This window comes from Lynx rufus, unplaced genomic scaffold, assembly GCF_022079265.1.
Source record: "Lynx rufus isolate CCGP_SWC_20201006 ecotype Redwood Valley unplaced genomic scaffold, mLynRuf1.p SCAF_9, whole genome shotgun sequence".
NCBI lineage: Eukaryota > Metazoa > Chordata > Mammalia > Carnivora > Felidae > Lynx > Lynx rufus.
In genome coordinates, this window is record NW_025814897.1 from 73,828,941 (window position 1) to 73,847,415 (window position 18,475).

The following is an 18,475-nucleotide window of genomic DNA, read 5'->3' on the forward strand; positions in this document are numbered from 1 at the left end:
ATCATTAATCTCCCTACCCCCTGTCAACCACCAATATGCATTCTGTCTATAGATTTGCTTATTCTGGATATTTCATATAAATGGAGTCTATAATATGTGACTTTTTGTGTCTCGCTCTTTGACTTAGCATAATATTTCTGAGGTTCATCTGTGTTGTAATATCTACCAGTACTTCATTCAATTTTGGGCTAAATAACATTCTATTGTATGTACATACCGCCATTGTTTTATCCATTCATTCATCGATGGCCGTTTGGACTGTTTCCACCTTTTGACTATTGTGAATAGTGCTGCTATATATAAAGTTGTGCTTTCACCTTGCTTATTTCCAATAAGAAATCTTCTGTCATTCTGATCTTTGTTTCCCTACATAATGGGTCTTTTTTTTTCCTGACCGCTTTTACAATTTTCCTTCTATCACAAACATTGATTGAGACCCCAGTTAATGTCAGGCTCAAAGGCAAGAGCTGGGGATTCGAAGGTGGATCAGACAGAATTTTTGCCCTTAAGAAACTCAGAGTCCACAGGATGCCTCGATGAGGGAACAGATTCTATCTTAACGGTCAGCACAGAGATGAGGTCAGCCCAGAGAAGGGGTGCCCAAGCTAGAGGCTGGAGACTTAGGAAAATCTCCCTAAAAAAATGATCTGAGCAGATCAGGAAAGAAGAGAGTGATTAGAAAGGCTCAAGGTGTATGTTTGTTTGGGCACAGGGGTGCAGCCTGCCTCCCACTGTTGTATTTCTTGTTTTATCATTTTGTGCTCATGAAATGGTTTCAGAATTCTTCCATGCCACCCTAGACTATGTCTTGGCCGCATGTGCCTGAAACAGAGCCTGTGACATAGCTTGATACGGTTTGTTGGATAAATGGATGGAGGGATGGATGAACGGATGGGCAGACAGACAAGCTGTGCTCACATTGAACACCCCCACCCCACAAGGTGACTGTGGACTCACAGCCTGTCTGGCCCCCTGTGAGCAGACACGGATTCAGAATTGAGGACACAGGCCACATGTACGTGATCCGGACGCCGTCACACATCCAGATCCAGTGGCTCCACAGCTCAGGACTCATGATCCTGGAGGCCAGCAAAACCAGCGAGGCCCAGGGCCGTGGCCTCTGCGGTGAGGAGGGACCCAGCTGGGGTGGGGCGGGAGGTGAGGGGATCTAGCTCCCTGAGTTTCCGGAGTCCACCTCTGTCCCCAGACACAGGTTCCTCTGTGTGAAATCAGGGGAAGCTAGGACAGAGTGCCAGCCCAGAGGTGGGACCAGGAGAGCCGCCAGGGCAGACAGACCTAATGTCCTGTGTTCTGGGGCTGAAGCTGCCAGCAGGGAGATGGCGCGGGGCTCTGGCCTCAGCCAGTTGTCACCTTGGCGGGGATTGTCTGTCAGCTTCCCTGACAGCTTCCTAATACCAGATGATCCTTCCTGTCTGCATGTGCATGGGCACTTCCCAAAGCACTTCCACACTCTGATCTCACTGATTGCAGGCCATCCACACAACAACCCTGAGAGGTGGCCATTGAACTAAAGAGGAAAGAGCGCCCAGAGAGGTTAAGCGGCTTGCCTAAGCTCACACAGCAGAGCTGCCACAATGCACAAAATTAGGGCTCTTCAGACCACAGCATGACTGTAGGCGCATGCCCTAAGGGACTGGATGTATCTTGATAAGATAAAAGGGTGCAGGAAGAGTCTGAGTGCGGACTGCTGCACCCTCACAGGACACCCATGACAGATGGCCGTGATTATGATGACGGGAGACATAGGCACACTTATACACACACATACTTGCGTGGCCTCCCCCCATTAATCTGCACCCATGTTAATCATACACGTTTGCACCCCTGTATTCAAAATGCCCTCTACATATGAAGTGACACATTTAAGTCTGGTCCCTGCTCATTCTTTCATTTATTTCCCATGTACCAGTCACAGGACAGATAGTATGCAAAGCAGACAAAATTGCTGTTTTATGAAACTTCCGTCCTTACTGACTTATTGATACAAACATCTTTACACACACACACACACACACACACACACACACACACACCAGCACTGCCACCACTTCCACCATCCCTTTGCCACCGTTTCTTCCTTCCATTGTTTATGCCTGGCAAGGAGTGCTGGGGGCAGCAGTGATCCCCTGCCTGGGATACCTTTGTGACTCAAGGCCAAGACCCAAAACGCAGCCACTGGACCATTGATAAAACCTGAAGGTTTTGTAGCCAATCATGCTATATATTCATGACACTTGTGGCTGGAGCACAAGCCGGCTAATTTTCCTCTGTTTTTATCCACATTCACGCTTAGTATCCTGGGCACCCGGCTGGGCAACTTGGGGGACTACTGAGAGAGTAAGAAAATGAGTCTAAAGGAAAACGAGTCTTTGCACCCAGAGCAAGACATACCTGCAAACCAAAGCCTGCTCTGCAGAACTGGGAAGGTCATGGATTCAGATGCATGTGAGGGGCATTTGAAGGACACACTTCTGAGGAAGTGTTTCAGGCAGGGGGAACAGTGTAAGCAAGGTCAAAGGCAGGGAAGTGTGTGTTTGGAGCCTAGAGTGTGAGAGATAAAGCTGGAAGTTAAGTTAGAAGCTGTGATAGACAAGCTCTTGCCCTACTCCCGTCTCCCTGCCTTTCAACACAGCCAAAGTTGATATCTGGCACATGTAAATTCCCAAATGGAGACTCCGTTCATCATGTGGCTCTTCCATTCTCAGCACAAGCTTCCAGCTCCACTGCAGGAAAAAAAGTTAGGAAGTGTTTATGGGCCAGGCCTGGCAGTGGTCACTGCCTCACCCTCACTCTCGTCCTGCCAGCTGGGACTCGGCATGGGCTCCCCCACCCCAGGAGAGCCTGGAAAACACAGGCTAGGAACTGCCCGGGAAGAAAAGGAAACAGGTGTTAGTTACACTTAGCTGGCAATCTCTGCTAGAGCACATTTTTTGGAGTAACCTTTCGTTTTGACACAATGTCTAAAGTAGTATGAAGAACTCCCATGTACTTTTTGTTCAGATTTACTAAGTGTTTGCATTTTGCCCCATTTACTTTTCCTGCCTCTGTGTGTGTATGTATATAAAATACACACATGTGTATGCATGCAGGCAGATGTGTAAATACATCTATACATGTAGGATTTATATAAATGCACTTTTTTATGTGTATGCAATTTGCATATATATGCATTTTTCTGAGCAATTTGAAAGTATGTTTGAGACATTGTATCCCTCTATCCCTAAGTTCTTTGGTGTGCATTTCCTGAGAACAACATCTTCCTACACAGCAGGTTTCTTACCTTCTCTGTGCCTCATTTCTCTCATCTATAAAATGAGGATAATAGTAATACCAGCCTCAAAGAATTGTTGTAAGAAATATGCAGAGTGACATCTGGAGACCTGGGCATGATGGTGATTATTGTAGCTATCGGCATAATTCTGCCCCATTTCAGGTATCTGTGATGGGGACGCAGCCAATGACCTCACCCTGGAGGATGGTTCTGTGGTGGGTGAGGCTCAGGACCCTGCTCCCTTTCTGGACAGCTGGCAGGTGCCCAGCTCCCTGACCTCGGTGGGCCAGACCCGCTTCCGCCCAGACAGCTGTGCCACAGCTGACTGCTCACCCTGCCTCCGCATGGTGTCCAACCGCACCTTCAGCGCCTGTCACCGCTTTGTATGTACCCACTGTGTCCAGTGTTGGGGGACCTCCCGGGCTAGGAATGGCAGCACTACCTGCAGAGGGTGGGCCCCCAGAGATGTTGAACTTGGGACTGGATTAGGAGTCTTCAGAAGCTCGTTGTTGCCCCTGGACAGGGCTAGGAGGAGCTGGATGCTGGGATGGGGGGAGTCGGGATAAGCAGCGCTATATGATGCACGTGCCCAGGTTTCCCCAGAGTCATTCTGTGAGCTGTGGATCCGGGACACCAAGTACGTGCAGCAGCCCTGCGTGGCACTGACTGTGTATGTGGCTATGTGCCACAAGTTCCACGTGTGCATCGAGTGGAGACGCTCCGACTACTGCCGTGAGTCAGGGGGCTGAGGGGGGAGCAGGGAGGGTGGGGGACTCCTCCATTGCTTCTGTTGCTCCCACCCCCTGTTGATTATTCATTCATTCATTCATTCATTCATTCATTCATTCATATTAAGAAGTTAAACATTTTATAAATAAATCCATAAGTACATTAATAAATTTATTTTTATTACAATTTATATTAATAAGTCAAAGGAATATTATCTGATTACTCTTTATCTGAATCTCCTTGCTTCATCTGTAAAATGAGGACAGTAATAGTAGCTCCCTCTAGGGTTGTTTTGAAGGTGACATGAGACAGTGTGTGCAGAATGGCCCCACCACATGGTTACCATCCAGGAAATGTTAGTTCCTTTCTCTTAATTCTTGGTCATCTTTCTCTTCTTTCAGTCTCTCCCCTCCTTCCCTGAGAATGGAGGTGAGATCCCACCCTGTTAGGTTTGCGTTAGTGGGGTAGGCAGGGGTAGACTGGCCTCGAGTAGTTTGATTTATAAATGTGAACACATCCAGATAGGCTGGAAACAGCTCGCAGGAAGACCGCACCTACAATATGACGGATAAAGGATGACAAGACTAAGTCATCCAGAGGAGCGTTTGCAAACTGCGGGTGCGAAATCAACTTTGGGGGTCAACACCACATTCAAAATACACAATAGAACAGAAAATGCTAGCGTGTACTCCACCTAGAAAGGTTAAATATTATTTTGTGAAAAAAATTTGTTTTCATGTATCAGTAATTCTCAATCCCGGCTCCCCCTTTGAAATCACCAAGGAACTTCAGAAAGTATTAATGTTGGGCCCCACAACAAGAGGTTCCAATTCAGTTGCCCTGCGGTGGGGATCCTGGCAAAGGTATTTCAAAAACTCCCAAGGGACTCCTTGGCAATCAGGTTTGAGGAGCACTGTTCTACATGCACTTGTGTATTGGACCACAATGTAAAATCTGCTTTTTCCCGTTAAGAAAGTTTGAAAACGCTGACCTAGAGCAAGGGGTTGGCAAATGTTTCCTGTAAAGGGCCAGATAGTAAATAATTGAGCTTTTCAGGCTGTGTGGTCTCCGTCACAATTACTCAACTCTGTCCTAGTAGTGCAAAATCAGCCAGATACAATAGGTAGATGAATGTGACTGTATTTCAATAAAACTTTATTTGCAAAAACAGGTGGGAGGCTGGAATTGGGCCACGGGTTGTACCTTGCTGCCTCCTGATCTAGAGAAGGGAGGTAATGCCCCTAAACCCCTTTGCGCTCTCTGCTGAGGCACAGATGATGCTCTGAGGCCCCTCCTCACTCTGCCTGGGGTCTGAGCCAGGCCTGGTGCCCACTGTGTCCCTGCAGCCTTCCTGTGTTCCAGTGACTCCATATACCAGGCATGTGTGGCAGCCTGTGAGCCCCCGGAGACATGCCAGGATGGGCTGCTTGGCCCGCTGGACCCAGAGCAGTGCCAGGTGCTGGGCGAGGGCTGCGTCTGCTCTGAGGGCACCCTTTTGCACCGGCGCCACTCAGCACTCTGCATCCCTCAGGAGAAGTGCGGTAGGTTCTTCCTCTATCGGGGTGGGGACCTCCAAAGCTGGCCTCGCTCTAGGGTCTCCTCAGCCCACCTGCTACCCATGGCTAAGGCCCATCTGCATTCCTCCAGGGCCACTTTGGGGATGGTCAGTGTCCCAGGGAGGGTCTAGCCTGGGACAGTCTGGGTCTCCTTGCCCACCTCAGTGCCCCGTGCCCCACCGTACCCCCCACTGCAGCCTGCACCGACAGCACGGGGGTGCCGCGGGCCCTGGGGGAGACCTGGAACAGCTCCCTCAGCGGATGCTGCCAGCACCAGTGCCAAGCTCCCAACACCATCGTCCCAGTGGACCTGGAGTGCCCAGGGCCCCGCCCTGAGACCTGCCCACGTTTCGGGGAGGTGGCTCTGCTCCTGCCCACTGAGGATCCCTGCTGCCTGGGGACAGTTTGTGGTGAGTCAGACCCTTTACTTTCCTCGGCCTCAACTTTAAGACTGTTGAAAGGCTCCAGCTCTGCCTTGATGGGTAGGACAAGGCCTGGGCAGAGGAAAGTGTCTTGAGGTGGGGGGGGGGGGCAGGAGCCACCCTCAAGAATCAACGTGGGGTAGGGCTTAAAGGCACAAGCTATGGAGCCAGGCAGCCTGGAGAACTCTTCCTCCACCACTGCAGCCTCGTGACCTCGGCAGATCATTTAACATCCTCTGTGTTTTAGTCAATTCTACTGTAGCAGGAGGCTGATCATAGGTACCCACCTTCTGGGTTGTGAGAATCTAGAAGTTTATACTGATCTAGGACAGCAGCTGGCACATGACCCATCTCAATGAATATTACCTATTAATGCTCTTCTGTCCAGCCCTGGACCTTCTATGTGACCCTCAGAGGCCCCTTCCAGGGTCATGGGTCTTGGGGGGCTGGAGGGAGAAATGGGGACAAGTTGTCTAGGTGCTGGGCGGTGCCGGAGGCTGGGGGGAGTCCCAGCCTCCAGGTGACAGGCCCCGTGGCCCCCCGGCCAGTGTGTAACCAGACCCTGTGCGAGGGCCTCGCCCCTACCTGCCACCCAGGCCACCGACTCTTCACCCACTTCCAGGAGGACTCCTGCTGCCCCAGCTACAGCTGTGGTGAGAGACCCTGAGGTGGGGAGGGGAGGGGGAGGGGAGCCCAGCCGCTGGGTTAGGGGAGCTCTGGGGACTGGGTTCTGACTGGAGATCAGGGCAGAGCCAGGGTGGGGGCCCAGGCGTGGCCAGACAGGGTCTGCTCCTTGCACTTAATTCTGTCTTTTCCCCAGAGTGTGACCCAGACCTGTGTGAGGCAGAGCTGGTCCCCAGCTGCCGCCAGGACCAGATTCTGATCGCGGGCCGCCTGGGGGATTCGTGCTGTACCTCCTACTTCTGCGGTGGGTGGACATGCCATCGGGTGCACGGCTGGATCCCAGCCACCCCTTCGTCACTGGTTTCCTTGGGCAGCAGGGAGGAAAGGGAGAGGGTCTCCAGGTGGACTGGGCACAGAAGGGTGAGATTCCTGTTCAGAGCGAAGTGAAGGAGGAAGAGAACCAACCCAGCTTCATCCTGTATATTACTGAGCATGAGGAAGTTGGTGCTTGTTCAGTGTAAGACTTTAGGTCGACAGGAAAGATCTAGATTCTTGCTCCAGGACAGGCCCCATGAAGCCACAACACACTACTTTAGTCCAACTCCTGTCTGTCACAGCTGGATTTTAGGTCCTCCCCCCCACATACCCGGGGGGGGACCACCTGTGACAGCCGTGGCCCCTCTCCCCCCTCAGCCTGTGGCGACTGTCCAGATCCCATCCCCGAGTGTCAGGAAGGAGAGGCGCTCACCGTGGACAGGAACACCACAGAGCTCTGCTGCCCTGTGTACCAGTGTGGTGAGTCCCAGCTGGACATGGGGACCTAACCGTAAGGGGCTCCAGGGACATTTATGTGCCACCAGAAACTGTCCGGCTGGCTCAGTGGGTAGAGCATGAGACTCTTATGTGCCACCAGGCCCCTTCACCATGCCCTCACCTCAGGACCGTGGGAGTTCAACAGGGAGCAACAGGGAGCCCCCAGGTAGTGAGCACCGAAGCATGAAGTAGCCAAAGCCATGATGAGACCCCACCCGAGGAAGCGGGGCCAGGCCAGGGGAGCCGGATGGTGTGGGGTCCAGGCTGTGACACGGGTGGCTCTGAGGCTTCATGAAGAGGTTCCCTGTCCCCTCCATGGCCACCCAGCCCAGGGCCAGGGACAGGCCTGGGTTGAGGCCACCCCAATCCTCCTAGCATTGATTTACAGTCTTCATTCTCTGACCCCAGGCCCCTGCTTCACAATCTCTTTTGTCACTGTATTACCCTGGTATCTGCACGTGGAGGCTGCATCCCTGACGACCCTGCATCTTGAAGCCTCTGAAGCTCTTTGGTTTTGCAATCGCAAATAAGCGTGGGCCCTTTCTGATAATTTTACAGGACATAGTACCTTAATACAGGGTGTACTATGTACCTAGTACCTTAATAGTACCCGGTAGACATAGTACGGCCAGCATTTGAGACCTGAAGAACTCCTGATGGATAAGAATTAACAGACTGGTTAAATGTAAAGATGACCCCATTTGCAAAAACTGCACATTGTGGGAAAAACGTGAGCGAACCTCACGGGCACAGAGCGGGGATACTCCAGGGGCAACGCCGACTGCTTCAAGTGTCAGGAACCAAGTCTGAAGCAGTGTAGGTTTCCCATGGAGCGTTCCCCAGATGCGCTGTCCACACTGGGTCAATCGGCTCCACCCGGGGTCTCAGAGGCCAGTGGTCCCAAAAGTGGGGCCAGCTTACAAAGATGATCTGAGCAGAGGGTCAATGTCCTTCCTCTCGTCGTCTCTCTCCTTTTTCTGCGCGTCTCTTCTTCTCTCCACCTCACCCCCCTCTCTTGTTCACGTGTCTCTCCACGCTTCTCAGGAGAAAGCCTGGTCGTGTGCAGTGAGTACAGGCAGGGTCAGTGAGTCATGGTTTTGCACCCCAATCCTGCCATTTTCTGGCTGTGTGGCCTAGGGCGAGTCACGAACTCTCTGAGCCAAGGTTCCTCACTTGTAAAATGAGGTGCTAATAGTATGTCCCCTGAGGGGCAGTTGTGAAGCCTGGAGACAATATATGAAATACTTGATGGTCTTTGGGATACAGAGGTGCTCAGTATAAGGAGGCTATTGATATTATTACCTTCTCCCAATCTTCATTGTACTTTTATTATAGAGGCACTATATATGCCTTATAGAAAGTACGGAATCCAAGTAAAGATAAGAAAGTGAAAATACTTTCTTCCTGCTTCCACTGTCAGCACTTGAGTATATATCCTTCCAAATAATCTCTATGCCTTCATATGTGTGTGTGTTTTAACCAAAATAAGCATGTATATGCTCTTTTTTATTTTATGTTTTATTGTTTTTATTAAAGTATAATCAATGTACAATATTATATTAGTTTCAGATGTACAACATATTGATTCAAGAAGACGTTACTCTGTCTTCACCATGATGAATGTAGTCACCGACTGTCACCATGCAATGTCATTACAATATTACTGACCATATTCCCTACGCTGTACTTTTCATCTCCGTGACTTATTTATTTTATAACTGCAAGTTTGTATCTTAATCCCCATCACCTATTTCACTCAGCTCCTCACCCGCCTTCCCTCTGGTAACCACCGGTTTGTTCTCTGCAGTTAAGAGTCTGGCTTTTTTGTTTGTTTTCTTGTTCATTTGTTCTGTTTTTCAGACTCCACACGTAAGTGAAATCATATGGTATCTGTCTTTCTCAGTGTGACTTATTTCACTGAGCATCATACCGTCTAGCTCTATCCATGTCGCCAACAATGTGCACGTGCTCTTTTTTAACCAGCTGTTTTCAGTTAATGTTAATAAAAATTTCAAGTTCTATCATACCCCATCCATGATTTTCCTGGTTTGTCCAACCCAGGACCTGTGGTCTCTTAAATATCATTTAATCTAGCATAAGCATCTTTTTCTGCGTGACATGGAATTGTAGAGTTTGGGTTGTGGTCCTGCAGAAAGTCCTACCTTCTAGATTTATCCACTTGCTTCCTCCGGGAACTGTTTTCCTTGCTCCTCCCCATCCTCTGTGCTTCCTATAAACTAGAAGTTAGATCTAAGACCCAGTGGATTCAAGTTATGTGTGGGGCTCGACAGAACACGAGCTTCAACGTACATCACATCACGAGATACAGACTAGCTGGTTGAGACACCGCAACTCAGGCTAATGTTGGTCCTGGATTACGGTGGGGACTGCCAGATGCCTCCGTCTTACATTTACAGTTTTCCTCTTTCAGCCAGAAAGTAACCCATTACTTTGACACTATACAAAAGTCCTTCTCTTCCTCCACCTCATAATTTTTTTGATAATCCTAACCTGACTACTCGCAGGGTGACACAGAATTCAGGGGAGGGAAGGCCCAGCTGAGTGACTTTAAGGTTCTGACATTGTCATATCGCTAATGCCTCATCAGAGTGGAACTATGTCTTCCACTAGGAGTTCTATGGAGAGACTCCAGGAGCCCAGACTTCTTCCCAGGACTCTAGCCCTGGAGGGTGTCTGAGGACACTGGGGGGAACCCAAGGAGGAGCCCTCTCCTTAGCCAATGTTGCATTCTGGGGATTTCTGCTCCAGGTATCTGCAGCTGATGTGTCCCCTGCCTCCCCTCCCTCGCAGTGTGTGAGAGCTTCCGCTGTCCCCAAGTACAGTGTGGCATGGGCACTGCTCTGGTGGAGGTGTGGAGCCCAGACCGCTGCTGCCCCTACAAGTCCTGTGGTAAGTCCCTGGCCAGGGATGCCCTTCCCCAAAGGCAGGGATCCAGGGCCCCCGTGAAGAGTAAGGGAGGGGAGGAATGACCCACCACTGTCCCTCCAGAATCCCCAGATGGAAGCTGCCAAAATCACCTTCCTCGCCCTGCATCTGATCTCTGGGTGCTTAGCATTCCTACACACAGGACAAAAGAAGGGAAAAATCAAGTTCCTTGTTCCCAAAAGGTTTTTCCTTCTAAAGCAAGTCTTTATTGCAGCTGTCTGTTAGTAAGCATGATTTTTGTTAAAATTTACCTCAGTGGCACCTGGGTGGCTCAGTTGGTTAAGTGTCTGACTCTTGATTTCGGCTCAGGTCGTGATCTCACGGTTTGTGAGTTCGAGGCCCATGTCGGGCTCTGTGCTGTTGCAGAGCCTGCTCGAGATCCGCTTTCTCTCTCCGCCCCTCCCCCCCCAAATAAATAAACAAACAAACAAAGAAAAATTACCTCAAACTCCTTTGGGAGCATCAGTGATCAATAGTGAATACCAGTGAGCTTTATATAAAATGTTATTTAAAAAGAGTTGAGAAATTATTTTGCATTTATTTCACTGTCTTTTTCCAGGCCTGCAACGTAAGCTTCACGAGGGTAGAGATTTTAGTCTATTTTACTCATTGTGTTGTCCCCAGAGCACAGAAAAGCCTCAGCATATAGTAAACATGACTGAGTGACCCGGGAGAGCGTTTCACAGGCACTGTGAGCTCTCCTTACCTTGAAGCTCGAGCTGACGTGGTGTCTGTTAAGTTTGCTAGTGGGGCCACAGCAGTCTTCCAACAGGACGTGCCCCTGGTCAGAAGTTCCGCCCTTGATGCGTTCCCTCCTGGAGAGGCTCCACATCTGCTCTAGAAAGGGTTTTCAGGAGGATGGGGCGGGATGAAGCCCAGATGACAAAGGACACCTGTGATTGGTCTGTCGGCCTGTTTCTCCTCACCCGCCTCTGGTGGAGCTTAGGACCCATCACTGCCCCACCTGCCTTACCAGGAAAGCCGCAGCCCCCATGCTGGGCCAGGCTGGAGGGAAGCTGAGATTTTGGCTTCTTCACCCCAGGCCCTATCCCAATTGGGCTTGAGTCTGTGCCAGAGGAGGGGCTGTGCCAGAGTGAGCGGCGTGGAGGCCCGGGGAGACTTCCACCTGGATGTCTCCAGTGAGACAGGTCCTGGCCCCTCCTGTTTTTCAGAGTGTGACTGCGACACAATCCCGGTGCCCCGGTGCCACCTGGTATGGAGACCCTGCTCCTCCCCACCGTCTATGACCTGCCTCCCCCTTTCCTTTCCACTCTTTCCCATCCCCTGGAGACCCTATTCCTTTAATGTAGTGCAAAGAGCTGTGGATCACAAGTTGGCATTCTTGTCCTAAGCTCTGCCCTCTGAGCCCAGTGTCCTCATTTATAGAGTGGGCGTGAGGATGCTTCAGCATTGTGATGAGCAAGTACAATGATGATGGTGGGGATGGTGGGGATGGTGAGGATGAAGATGATGAAGGTGATGATACTTTTTACGGCAGCTCATGCTTATTGAGAGCTAACTATGTGTCAGGAACGTTCCTGGGCCTTGTGTATATAGTGTCATACCAACAAGGTTGATTCCATGATGAGCTCAGTGATACAGACAAGGAAGCTAAGGTTCAGATCGTGAAGCTAGTAAATCACAGTCAGGATTAGAACCCAGGAAATCTGACTCCAGAGGCCATGCCCTTAACCACCAGACCGCACAGCCACTGAGGGAAGGGAAAATACTGTAAGAAATGTGAAGTTATGTTTAAAGTTTTTTCACAATTTTCTAGATTTTGTATATTCTCCTCACCCCCTACCCCCCAGCACACATTTCCTCTCATTTTCTCCCCCACTCCTCCCTCCTCCCTTCAACTGGTGAAGGAGGAAGGGAGATAGTATGAGCCAAGCTGGGTTCTTGGCTGGAAGCCATGCAATGGTCCCTCCCTGATGCGGCCCGTGGGTTCTTGGGATGAAAGGAGAGGCCTAAGTCCCTGAAGAAGACGTCGGGGAGTGATCCTCAGTGGGGAAGCCATACTGGGAATTTCTCCCTTGGCTGGGGAGTGACTGAGCTTGCTGGAGCTTGCCAGCCCCTCCCCACCCACCGAGAGGAGGCAGCTGATAGAGACAAGGGACCCGGTGGCAGACTGCTCCCAAGGTCAGGGCTGGGCTTCCCCAGCGTTGGGTGCTGACTGCCTCTGCCCCACCCAGTGGGAGAAGTCCCAGCTGGACGAGGAGTTCCTGCACAGCGTGGAGAACGTGTGTGGATGCGCCAAATACGAGTGCGGTGAGTGGGGAAGGGAAGCCCGTGGGGTAGAGCCAGGCTGGGCCTGATGTGCGTGCTGGATTCTGGTGACTGTTGCCATCCTGCACGCCCAACCAGTGAAGGCCCCCGTGTGCCTGAGCCGTGAGCTGGGGGTGATGCTTCCGGGCCAGACCGTGGTGGAACTCTCGGCCGATGGCGTGTGCCACACCTCCCGCTGCACTGACGTGCTCGACCCTCTTACCAGCTTCTACCAAATCAACACCACCTCTGTGCTGTGTGACGTGCACTGTGAGGCGGTAGGTGCGGGGCAGGATGGGGGTGGGCAGGGGTAGCGGCTGGCCTGGGTGATCCCTGGTGCTCCAGGAATCAGAGGAGTCTCAAGGTTTCTAGACAAGTCTGAAGAGGAGACATGGTGCAGGCAGGGGACCCTTCAGAGACCTCTGTAGAAAGTGCTGAGAACGGGCGGGGTTGGGAGAGGCCAGGAGGGGAACGGCAGGAGTGAAGGTCTGGCAAGGGCGAGTATTTGACAGAAGACGTATTTATGAAGCACCTACTTACGACTGGTACATTCCCTATTGCTTTGGTTTGTGTGTTTGTGTTGTTACCCTTTGTTGCACTTCTGCACACCCAGTATCTAAGATAGCGACTGGCTTCTAGTAAAAGCTAAAAGGGGCTGGCATTATTCCCATTTGTCAGATGAGAAAGCTGAGGTTTAGGGAGGTCCGGTCATTTGTACAAATTCCCACAGGGACCAGGACTCAGACTGAGGTCTGCTTGGAAACAAAACCAGCACCCTTAATCACCAGCAGTGCTGTCTTTGAAAGGGATGGAAATGCTCTTCGTCAACTGGGAATGGGTCTAGGAATTGCTGTAAAGGAGGCTTAAGGGATGACCTTCCTGTCTGAAATAAGAGGCTGGGAGCGAGCTCCCTTTCTGAGCATCTACAGGGGGGCTTCTCTGGGCTTGGGGCTCAGAGACCATCAGACAGTAGGAAAGCAGGAGGGTGGAGGTGGGCACATGGCTGAGGTCCCTCTGGTCCCGCCCTGTCCTGCAGAATCAGGAGTACGAGCATCCACGGGACCTAGCCGCCTGCTGTGGCTCCTGTAGGAACGTGTCCTGCCTCTTCACTTTCCCCAATGGCACCACCTCCCTGTTCTTGGTATGCAGCCCCTTAACCACCCACCTGGGAGGGCATCCCAGGAGGCAACCGGGGCTCAGGGCTAGGCACAGACAGGGTCCTGGGCAGCACCTGTGCCCAAGAGCTGTGCCCTGTCTGTTCACTCAGACCATCTAGCCACCCAGTCCCCATTGTCCACCTCTGTGCCCTCCAGCCTGGGGCGTCCTGGATCGCAAACTGTACCCGCCATCACTGTGGCAACACGCCCCTGGGCGCTGTGCTTGTCCGCTCACCCATCAGCTGCCCGCCACTCAACGAGACCGAGTGTGCCAAGGTCAGTGCCAGACTTCTCCCCTCACAGCATGGCCTGAAGCCAGGGGTATCGCCTGTCTTACTGGCGGGGGGCGTTGCAGGGTGGGGGGCTCCTGTGTGCGGAAGTGAGGGAAGAGGGGTTCCCTGGAGGCCGTACCTGCCCTGCCACCCCAGCTCCACATCTCTCCGTGTTCCTGCTCTGACCGCGTCACACCCCACATCCTCATGCATCACACCCCACATCCTCATACATCACACACACAGCTGCACACAGATGTATGCAAACATACATCCTCACATGTTCTGAGACGTCACATACACGCCATGCAGGTACACAGTTCAGTCCTCTGATGCTCTAATGGCACTACCACTAGCCAAAACAGCACTGGCAGGGACAGCTGTCACTAAGGGCACATACCTCAAGGAAAAGGATTTCTGGAGGGTTTGGTTATTGTTAAATGAGGAAGGTTCCTGAGATTGATACTGGACATTGAAAGGTTTCTGATCTCAAAAACAAGTACACACGCTCCCAGTCACACACACTCGCATTACAAAACCACACATGTATATGTTCACAAAATCACATGCATGTGCTCACACACACAATACTTATTTACAAAGAACTGTCACATCATTGTTTTATCCATTTCATAATAGAGGAGGAGGGCTATAAGGGATAACTGCACCCATTTTAAGGGTGGGAAAACAGAACCCAGAGGAAAAGGATGAGTTATCCAGGGCTGGGATGGAGCCCAGGCCACTGACCCAAATGGGTCAGCCCCTGCATCGCTCCCCTCCTGGACCCTCTGTGCAGGAAGCACTAATGTGGGCACAGGGTGGGGCAGGAGGGAAGCCGCCACTGGAAAGATGGGAGGATCTCACCATCTTAACCCAGCCTCCGGTCTTACTGGGGCCACTGGTAGCTTTTATGCCAGTGGCCCAGCCAGTCAGGTTAGTCCCTGTGGCTCTCCCATGGCCAGCCCAGGGACGCCTTCTCCCTCTGGCCAGGGCCTGATGGACGGCAGGGCCTGGCACACCTGCCCTGGGGCATCTTGGGAGGAAAAGCTGAGTCAAGGCTCTTGTGCCTTTTCTGCCTTTTGCTGGGATCTTGGCTTCTGGCCTGGGACGGGCTCTCCCACTCACCTCCCCTCCTCTCCCTCTAGGTTGGGGGCTCAGTGGTACCTTCCTTGGAAGGATGCTGCAGGACATGTGAGTGAGCACGGTGGAGGCCCACGGGTGAGGTCTCTGGTCGGGGGACAGGGTATCCTGTCAGGGCTCAGAGGGCCGGGTTCCTGGCCTGGCACCTCCAGTGCTAGTTCTTCGGGGGTTTAGATGAAGGGATCACACCACTACCATGGGGCTCACGGCACTGGCACAGATATGCGGCTGGGCAGAGCCCATGCTCCTGTCCCTATCCCAACAAAACGCCTTTACTTCTTGATGGAGACAGGGGACATTGGGCTATTGAGTCCAGGAGGTCAGAGATTCATCAGCTGTTCTGCCTCCTCCTGCCCCTGCCAAGACCCCCAGCCCGGAAGCCCCCCAGGTGAATTCTCCTTGTGGTCAGGAGCCCTGTCTCAGAGATTCCCCCGGGGGGGATTCAGGCCCACAGGGTCGCTGTCTCAGTCCGAGTGACCTGGACTCACACCTGGCCCCTGGAACCTGCAGCCCGAGCCACATAAGCATGCACATTCTAGTCAGCTTTAGGACCTTTGTCTACACGCCTCCCCTCTCCCTAGGGTCCTCAGACTGTCCTTTGGAGGGATGTAGAATTTGACACCCTTTTGTGTCCACCTCACATACTGCCAAGGAAGCTGGGCTCAGTGCCTCATTGGCTGATCTCCAACCCGCAACTCATGTTCCCTGAATATTCCATGTGCTCCCGTGTGACCTACGACCCGTGTCCCTCTCCCCAGGTTCCCTGGGGACCCTGTTTCCTGTGGTCCCCGTTAGCCCCGCCTCTCCTCCACGGGTTAGTGTCCACTGCCACCCAGGTACTCCTCTCGGAAACCCACAGGACTGAGGCATGCAGCCACGTTGCTATTCCCAACAACGTTCCTTCTGCTAGGTGGCCCCAGCTCTGGGGGTGGGGGAGGGGAGGGCGGGGCCTCTGCTCCCTGCCTCTGGCAAAGGCCTTTCTCAGCCAACAGTGCATGCTGGGTAGCGAGCCTCATCCCTTGGGCTTGCATGGGAATGCTTCAGCGGTTCCCCCTCTCCTGGACCCATCAATGCCGAATGCCACCACCACTTTGCTCCCACTCGTCACTCAGCTGGCCTTGGTCTGGGACCCCGAGGGCCCTGGCCGGGACAGCCCTTGGTCCTCTTGCCTCCTGGAAACAGGGAAGGAGGAAAAAGTGAACTTAGCTCTGGCCAGGAGTCCTCCACTGGGATGATAGGAAACCCACTGTGGTGAGGCCAAGAGGCCACAAGAAAGGATTCCACCCTGTTTCTGGCAGGCACCCTTAGTGACAGAGGGAGCCCATGCATCAGACAAATATTTATTGAGCATCAATATGCCAGGCCCTGTTTTAGGCACTGCAGACACAGCATAAATAAAGCTTTATGGAGCTGATGTTGTAGTGCGAGAGCCCCGCATAATAAGTCAAATATATATGATGGATGCATCCAGTTTTATGGGGATTGAAACTTATGCAACTTGGGGGGCCTCATAAGAGAAAGAACACAAACTTACAAGTCCTGTATCAGGGTGTGAAAGCGAGTATTCATTGAGAATGAGAAAAGAACCCACAAGTTGTGGAAGGGGCCGTTCAAAGGAAGGCCCAAAGCTTCCGTTTCCCCAGCATACTGGGGACATGATGGTGACAGTGCCCCAGATAGAAATAAGGCAAGGGAGGGGGCAGGGAGGGAGCACAGGGTGGAGGGAGGGTGGGCGTTATAGTTTCAGGAGTGGTGAAAGAAGGGCCCAAAGATGAGCTATTTGAGCCAGTGAGGGCAGGAATGGCCCTGAGCTCGCTTGTCTGTGGGAGGCGTGGTCCAGGCAGAGGAACCTGCTTATCACTTTCCACCTCTGTGACAACTGTGTGAAGTGGGCAAATCCCTGGCCCTGTCTGACGGATAAAGGAAACCCAGTGAGCCTGAGGCGTGCAAGCATCTGCTCGGGACTGGAGTTTCCAGACATCCAGGAAACTGCAGATTCTTTACCCAGAAGCCCTCTCAGAGTCAGAATGCTGAAGCTGAGCCAGAGGCACAAGGGGAGTCGGGGGTGGGGGGCATGGCCAGGGTCACGGGCAAGGATTAGAGATAGGCTTTGGGGGTGGGGTGGGGAAGCAGCCCACCTCGTCTCCAGATCCTCCTCCTCCCTGGCCAAGAGCCCCTGAGGCCATCCGGACATCATTCCTTTTCTCCCCTGCCCTAGCCATCTCCACATCTTTCCAGGGCACTGAGTAGAAGGCTTTCTCTTTGCTGGCGAGGGGCTCTAATGCATGGGCACTAACACCAGTAGAGAGACCCTCTAGCATGACACTAACTGCCCCAGTCTGGCCCATCCTGCTGCCCCCCTGCCAGCACTTCTCAGCCATAGCTGCCTCACCCAGCCTGTCCCCCCAGGTAAAGAGGATGGGCGCTCCTGCAAGAAGGTGACCATCCGTATGACCATCCGAAAGAATGAATGCAGGAGCAACACCCCTGTGAGTGTCGCCCGCCCGAGTGGCAGTGGGAGGGGGTTGGGGGGGCGGGGCTACACAGTGGGCCTCACTGGCCTGCCTGTCTACAGGTGAACCTCGTGTCCTGTGACGGGAGATGCCCATCCGCCAGCATCTACAACTACAACATCAACACCTACGCCCGCTTCTGCAAGTGCTGCCGGGAGGTGGGCCTGCAGCGCCGCTCCGTGCAGCTCTTCTGTGCCACCAACGCCACCTGGGTGCCCTACACAGTGCAGGAGCCCACCGACTGCGCCTGCCAGTGGTCCTGAGACCTGGGGGCTGGCTGGCCCAGTGTGCAGGGGGAAGCTCCTGGGGAGTAGAGAGCTGGTATGTGCTGAGCATGGAATGCCAGGCAGAGGCACAGAACGTGACTACACCCATACTGGCTCTTTCTCTGGCCTCCCTCTCCTGCATACAGGGAAAGTGCCACACCCGAGGGGTCAGGGAACTCAGCTCTGTCCTTGGCTGAGGTTTGGAATGGGCCCTAGATTGGGGGCACCAGCCCCTGCATGGATGTGGGAATCCATGACTCTGTCTACAAGTGGAGAGGGGGAACGCTTTCCTGAGAAGGAAGGACCAGAGCTAGACCCAGGACCACGTGCAGGGCCAGGATGTGGTGGCCCATTCTCTCTTTTGGCCCTTTCTACCAGGGAAGAACCACAGACACAGTAAAAGGAAGGGAGGCTTTAATTGCAACACACAGGCCTGTGAGTAGCTGCCCAGGAGGACTTCCCAGAAGCATAGAGGGG

The 18,475-nt window shown here is 52.7% G+C and overlaps 1 protein-coding gene across 1 annotated transcript in view; it reads left to right on the forward strand.

Moving 5' to 3' along the window:
- The window catches only part of OTOG (otogelin), an 89,823-nt gene extending 71,828 nt beyond the window's left edge, over window positions 1–17,995 (forward strand). The window contains exons 40-56 of the mRNA XM_047072022.1: window positions 942–1,125; window positions 3,455–3,675; window positions 3,886–4,024; window positions 5,368–5,562; window positions 5,775–5,987; window positions 6,548–6,652; window positions 6,820–6,927; window positions 7,317–7,418; window positions 10,248–10,346; window positions 11,555–11,595; window positions 12,578–12,653; window positions 12,750–12,928; window positions 13,687–13,791; window positions 13,964–14,083; window positions 15,225–15,270; window positions 17,629–17,708; window positions 17,795–17,995. Of these exons, the coding sequence (XP_046927978.1) occupies window positions 942–1,125; window positions 3,455–3,675; window positions 3,886–4,024; window positions 5,368–5,562; window positions 5,775–5,987; window positions 6,548–6,652; window positions 6,820–6,927; window positions 7,317–7,418; window positions 10,248–10,346; window positions 11,555–11,595; window positions 12,578–12,653; window positions 12,750–12,928; window positions 13,687–13,791; window positions 13,964–14,083; window positions 15,225–15,270; window positions 17,629–17,708; window positions 17,795–17,995 (2,214 nt within the window). The remainder of the gene's footprint in view (window positions 1–941; window positions 1,126–3,454; window positions 3,676–3,885; window positions 4,025–5,367; window positions 5,563–5,774; window positions 5,988–6,547; window positions 6,653–6,819; window positions 6,928–7,316; window positions 7,419–10,247; window positions 10,347–11,554; window positions 11,596–12,577; window positions 12,654–12,749; window positions 12,929–13,686; window positions 13,792–13,963; window positions 14,084–15,224; window positions 15,271–17,628; window positions 17,709–17,794) is intronic.
- The last annotated feature ends 480 nt before the right edge of the window (window positions 17,996–18,475 follow it).